This window comes from Pterocles gutturalis, unplaced genomic scaffold (assembly GCF_000699245.1).
Source record: "Pterocles gutturalis isolate BGI_N339 unplaced genomic scaffold, ASM69924v1 scaffold42271, whole genome shotgun sequence".
Classification (NCBI taxonomy): domain Eukaryota; kingdom Metazoa; phylum Chordata; class Aves; order Pterocliformes; family Pteroclidae; genus Pterocles; species Pterocles gutturalis.
The window spans coordinates 268-6,612 of NW_010104501.1; the positions used below are offsets into that span (position 1 = coordinate 268).

Sequence of the window (6,345 nt, forward strand, 5' to 3'; positions counted from 1 at the left end):
CGCTGGCGGCTGGCTTCCTGCCCCTGGCCTCGGGGGCCCTTCCTGCCGGGCCAGGAGAGTCTTTGCCGTGCTCGTTAATGCCTGCCTCCATCCCCAGATGAGGAGTGGCCAGAAGCGGAGAAGGCTGAGAAGTTGGCGAGAGGAGCCGCTCTGAAATGGGCTTCAGGGGTTTTTTACCGCCCTGAGAAACTCGAGGGGCTCGGGAAGTATCGGAGCCGAGAGATGCAGAGGAACAGCTCCATTCAGTCCCGGCTGAAGGTGGGTGTTTGCCACAGCCCACCCCAGGGATGCCCGCAGCCCCACCACCTCCCCCGGGCGGGGATCCCAGCCAGGGTCCCCTCTTCTGTGTTGGATCATCTTTTCTTCCCCCACTTCTTGCAAAATCTTGTCCTTTGGCTGGCGCTTGGTGGGAGAAATGCAATTGTTTGGGGGAAAAGATCTGGTAAAGCCCCACAGCACCCCCTGCCCTCCCCCTGGGCAGTGTCTAAGTGTTAAAATATCTCTAAAAGTGTAAAAAAAGTCTCCCGTGTGTCCGACCATCCTTCAAAACAGAACACCAAGGGTGTTCAGTGCATCCCGTGGGTGGGAATCAGCTCTCCCCATCACCATCCCATCCCAGCACCAAAGGCTCCCCTTCCCCATGGCTGGGAGGAGGCAAAGAGCTCCAGCCTGACCCTGCCTGTGGATCCTGGCAGGAGAAACATCTCTGCACACACCTGTGAGGGCGGTCCCCGGTCCCCGGCCACACCTCCCTGCCCAGGGCCACCCATTTTGCACAACCTGAGGAAGGGTTAACCTCAGGACCCAAGCAATCTGAGCACCCCAACCTTCTCCTGATTGTTTGGGAGATGGTTTCTCCTACCTGAATGTGGGTGAATTGGCCATGGAGGCAACTGGCTTTGAGTGATGTGGCCGTGGAGAAAACAACTTGCTTCTGGTGACGCTGGGTAAAAGTGCTCCTTGGCACCAGGAGCTGGGAGTTAAATGGGCAAACTGGGCATGGAGATGTGCCAGCGCCGCTGCAGGGCTGGGAAGAGATGGAAATCCATTTGGGAGGAGGGTTCGTATGGCCACCAAGGTGCTTCATGCCGTTAACATTGGGGGGTACATGGGAGCCCTCTGGTGCTACTATTTTGCAGAAGCAAAGTCATATTTTCAAACTAAAAGGAGACATCTGGTTACTGCTCGCCCCGCTGCTGTGCTCACCCCCTGCTCCCACCTCATGCGCAGCAGCCATTGCCCCATCCCCATCTGAGCCATTCCTACTGCTGGAGTGGGCTTCTAGAGGCCGTGTGGGCTTGGGTCCGATGGGATGGGGTCATGGCAGAAGGTCTGGGAGGTGGAATGGTAGGATGGCGTGATGGCAGAGGCAGGCGGGACCTCGTGGGGCTGGGAGAGTGCGTGCGAGAGGGACCTCGCAGGGCTGGGGCAAATGGTGCGGGAGTCCTCCAGCCTTTGGGGGCTGCTCCACTGCCCCACCATCCTCTTCTGCTCCCCAGTCGACTGTCCAGTCCTACCTGGAGGGGGTAAGTGCGGGGCTGGAGCAGCTGCGGTCGGCGGCCCAGGAGGTGCAGAGCGTGTGCCAGGAGTTGGGGGCTGCGCGGTGGGCCCTGCTCGACAGCGCAGACCGCTTCCAGGGCCTCCAGCAGATGCGGGCGCTGATGGCAGAGCACGTGCAGCTGGCCTCGGTGGTCCAGGTGCTGCCCCAGCTCTTCTCGGGTAAGGCACTGGCCCAGTCCTTGTGGATTTGGGCTGGGGAGAATTTGAGTCCGGGCCTGGGAGGGCTGGCGGCAAAGCTCGAGCGGGTCACTCTGGCTTTGCCAGTTGGGTTTGGAAAGTCTCCATGGATGGAGATGCCACTGCCTTCCTGGGGCCTGTGGTCCAGCACAGTGTTCCCAGAGCCCCAGATCTCCGACCCTTCCCCTCACCATCTCCCTACTAACCTGTGCCCGTGACCCCGATGCCCGACCTCCTTCCCTCCCCACGCTCAGTCCCAGCATCTCTCCTCCCTCTCCTGCAGTCCACGAGGTTTTTTCCCACACCCTGCAGCTGCTCCATGGGCAGCATCTCCTGGAGGCCCATGCGGAGCTCATGACGATGGAGCACCTCCGGGATGACATCCTCTCCCAGCTGCACCTCCGCGGGCTCTCCAGTGCCCAGACAACGGTGCTGTCCTACTTCGGTGGCCTGCGGGAGGTCAAAGAGAGCCTGGCCAAGCAGCTCTGGGACATTGTGGGCAGTAGCCTGCGGCTGGTGCACGAAGACCCGGTTCTCTTTGTCACCGCTGTAAGGATCATTGAACGGGAGGAAAAAATAGATGATACTCTGCTCCTGGAGGCCACCTTCCTGCCCCCTGGCCGCCCAAAGGGCTGGCGGCAGAAGTTCTACCGCGTTCTCCAGGAAACCATCACAGGAGCTCACTTCCATGCCATCCGCATGGACGCCGAGGGGCCGGGGCTGGCCAAGCACCTGGTAGCACTGCAGAAGGATATCGTGGCTGAGCTGCGTGTGGTGAAGGACCTGATGGTCCAGTGCGTCCCGCCTCACTACAACATCCTCAGCCTCTGCACTGCCACCTACCACCAGGCCCTCGCCAGCCACCTCCAGGACATCCTCCGAGAGGACCTGGACAAACAGGCGCTCTTCCTCCTCCTTGAGTGGGCGCTTCATGTGTATCACAGGTCAGCACCGTTGTCCACCAGCACTGAACAGGGTTGTTTGTCCACCAGCACCCAGCTGGGTTGTTTGTCCACCAGCACCCAGCTGGGTTGGCTGTCCACCAACACCCAACTGGATTGGTTGTCCACCAGCACCTAGCTGGGTTGGCTGTCCACCAACACCCAACTAGGTTGGCTGTCCACCAGCACCCAGATGGGTTAGGAGAGTGGCTCCAGCTGCCTGAGGATGACCACGGGGTGGGCAGAGGGAGAGGTGGGAACTGCTGGAAAATACAAGTCTTCCCAGCTCTGTCCCACCTCTGCCCGCCAGCCCAGAGATGATGGGTCACCCTGACCTTCTCCCAGAAGTGGACGTTTCTGCTCTGGGTCCCTTGTTGTCCCCTGAGCTCATTGATCAGATGGAGAGGAAATACGTGGTGAAAGTCAAGGTGGGTGAGTAGGACGGCACACGTGCAGTGGGTATGAGGACCAAACACCCACCACTGAGAGAGCATGAGCCTGTGGGACAAGGCCCAGGACTCGCTGCTGTGCTGGGTGTTGGGTCTCAAGGGAGCTGGCACCTATTTCTTGGGCTGACCATGGTGGGCATCCATCCCCCAGGCTAGCGTGCTCGAGTGGATGCAGAGGACCCTGGAGGTGGAGTTCAAGGAATGGTTTAGGGAAGAAGAACCTGAGACGGACCATCAGGGCTTCTTCCAGTCAGCCCTGCCTGTCATTGTCATGCAGGTGGGTCCCATGGCCATGCTCAGAGCCCCCAAAAAAGGGGCCGTAGCCTGCAGCCTCCTGCTGACTCACCTCCCCTCTCATCTCCCCATGCAGATGCTGAATGAGAACATCCACGTGGCCTCCTTGATCACAGACTCTCTGCAGCAAAAAGTCTACAACATGGCCTTGGAGGAGCTGGAGGCGTTTCTGGGCCGGTCAGTGGAGCCCCTCGCACCCCTGCCCACCCTCACAGCCCTGGCTCCCCGGGTTTGAGCCCCAGAGGCTGATGGTGGAGATGTGCCGTGGGGAACCCGGCGCTCATCCAGGTCACAGGAATCACAGAATCTCAGAATGTTAGAGATTGGAAGGGACCTCGAAAGATCATCTAGTCCAATCCCCCTGCCGGAGCAGGACACCTAGATCAGATCCCACAGGAACGCATCCAGGCGGGCTTTGAATGTCTCCAGAGAAGGAGACTCCACACCCTCTCTGGGCAGCCTGTTCCAGTGCTCTGTCACCCTCACCGGGAAGAAGTTTTTCCTCATATTCAAGTGGAACCTCCTATGTTCCAGCTTGAACCCATTGCCCCTTGTCCTATCACTGGATGTCACAGAGAAGAGCCTGGCTCCATCCTCCTGACACTCACCCTTCACGTATTTATCAGCAGCATGTCTACCCGTGGGGCTGCTGTCCCAGCCCCAGGGGCCATCAGCTCGCAGGGTTTTCTGCCCCAAGTGTTCTCTGGTAGCGCTGAGCCCTGCCCTCCCGAGGTGTCCAGAATGGGTCCCACTGTCCCACCCTACCCAACAGCCCGGCTCTCCCCGAACTGGTGGCAGGAGCTGGAAGAGCCAAGTGAACTGGGAAGGCTGGGGGAGGTCCCCGTGGCCCCAGGAGCACCCCAGCTGCAGGTCCTGTGGCGAGAGGTCAGGGGCTGTGCCCACCACGGCGGGGGACTCGCTGTGTTGCAGCCTGCGGGAAGCCCTGGTGCAGTGCGGGAAGGAACACCAGAAGGACCGGACCCGACCCAAGCACTACGTCTCCTACCTGCTGGCCACGCTCAACAACAACCTGGCTCTCGGGTAACGTGCACCAGCACCTTGTGGGTCTTGTAGCAACCCCACTACTCACTCCCCATCCCCACGTGGGACCAGGACTCGCTGTGTTGCAGCCTGCGGGAAGCCCTGGTGCAGTGCGGGAAGGAACACCAGAAGGACCGGACCCGACCCAAGCACTACGTCTCCTACCTGCTGGCCACGCTCAACAACAACCTGGCTCTCGGGTAACGTGCACCAGCACCTTGTGGGTCTTGTAGCAACCCCACTACTCACTCCCCATCCCCACGTGGGACCAGTGTCCCCACTGTGCTTCCCAGGCTACCTGTCCCCTCTCTTTTTCTCTCTCTCCTAGCTCCTCTGTCTCGTCTCTGCACCCCGACGCTGCCCGCAGAGAAGTCCCCACGTCCCTCCGGGCTGCTCTAGACAGGACGCAGAAGAAAGCCTGCCAGCTGCTGCTGGAGGAGCTGCTCCTGGACCTGCAGGTGCGTTTCCCCGAGGCTGGCAGGGCTGCAGCAACCCCAGCCCCAGCAAGAACAGCCGCGCTGCTGCACCCCCAGGTGCAGGTTAATTCCTGCCCAGGATCCCCCGCACGTGCCCCATGGCCACTACCATCCCGCAGACATCTCTGCCAGCCTGGCTCCCAGCCCTCGATAAACCGCCAGCAGCTCACCCGCTGTCTGCCACCCCCCGGCACCACCCCGTGTTGCTGGGGTAGGTGGCTCGTGGCCCCCAAACCACTGACCGACAGGGACTGGGATCCACAGCCCCCCGGGATGCCTCACACTCCTTTTTACAGCCGTTCTGTGGCAGAAAACCAAATGGAGAGAGGCAGCATCCGTGGGGAGGATACAACTGCCTGAGTCGCTTCCTGCCAGTGTGGTCAAATTTAGCTTTCCTGGAGTCTGGACCAAAAACCAGGAATAATTAACGGCGTTGCTATTTTGGGCTTGAATGCCATGAAAACAAAGGAGCAGCCAAAGGGCGAAAGGCTGGCAGGCAGCACCAAGGCTGCCCCGGCCGGCAGAGACATGGGAGGAATGTCTGCCTGCAGGCAGCACGGGCAAGGACAGCGGGCGGGAGGAGGGCAAAGCCCTCGGCCAGAAACATGTCTACACAAGGGAACTGGAAATTAGGAATGAAATCCCAGCAGGAAAGGCCAAAAGCGAATATTTGAGGAGCAGCTTGCTGCCCAGACCCCGGGTGCTGCCCATGATGGGGCATCATGACCCAGCTAAAGTTCCGAAATGGGGATCTCTGGGTGTCAGGGAGGGGCAGCCCCTGTGTATTTCCATAATTGCTTAATTTAGACCATTTGTGTATTTTGCTGTTGACTTTTGGCTGTCAGTAGGGCTTGGGGGTTTTACAAGGCAAAGCGGACACGCTGCCGGGCAGTGGTGGTGGGATGCGATACAGGCGCTGGACGCAGCTCCTCTGCCTCTTGCAGCCCCTCTGCCTGCAGCTGCCTTCCCGCAAGTGGCTCTCTGGGTCCCAGCTGGTCAGCAGCATGTGCGAGGTGATTGACAAATATGCAAAGGACTTCTCCCGCGTCAGGAAACCTCTCTACATGGTACGGCTGCTGTGGGGTGTCCTTCGAATGGCTGCTCGTCTGAAAGGCACGGAGGCTGGGCGGCTGGGTGCAGGGTGCAGGGGGGCCGCAGGCGCTTCTGGGTTTGCCAGAGAACCCATGTGAGGACACCACCATGTTTGATTTCCCCCAGATGCAGCTACTTTCTCTGTCCCGCTGACCAGGGGGCTTCCTAGCAGGCTGCCCTCGCTGCTGCCGCAGGCGCTTCTGGGTTTGCCAGAGAACCCATGTGAGGACACCACCATGTTTGATTTCCCCCAGATGCAGCTACTTTCTCTGTCCCTCTGACCAGGGGGCTTCCTAGCAGGCTGCCCTCGCTGCT

General features: G+C 60.1%; 1 protein-coding gene across 1 annotated transcript in view; it reads left to right on the plus strand.

Moving 5' to 3' along the window:
- Positions 1-93: 93 nt before the first annotated feature.
- EXOC3L1 (exocyst complex component 3-like 1) overlaps positions 94-6,345 on the plus strand; it is a gene marked incomplete at both ends in the record, with an annotated part of 6,556 nt that continues 304 nt past the window's right edge. The window contains 9 exons of the mRNA XM_010087089.1: positions 94-258; positions 1,500-1,719; positions 2,021-2,681; positions 2,989-3,106; positions 3,279-3,404; positions 3,498-3,598; positions 4,352-4,462; positions 4,791-4,920; positions 5,883-6,005. Of these exons, the coding sequence (XP_010085391.1) occupies positions 94-258; positions 1,500-1,719; positions 2,021-2,681; positions 2,989-3,106; positions 3,279-3,404; positions 3,498-3,598; positions 4,352-4,462; positions 4,791-4,920; positions 5,883-6,005 (1,755 nt within the window). The remainder of the gene's footprint in view (positions 259-1,499; positions 1,720-2,020; positions 2,682-2,988; positions 3,107-3,278; positions 3,405-3,497; positions 3,599-4,351; positions 4,463-4,790; positions 4,921-5,882; positions 6,006-6,345) is intronic.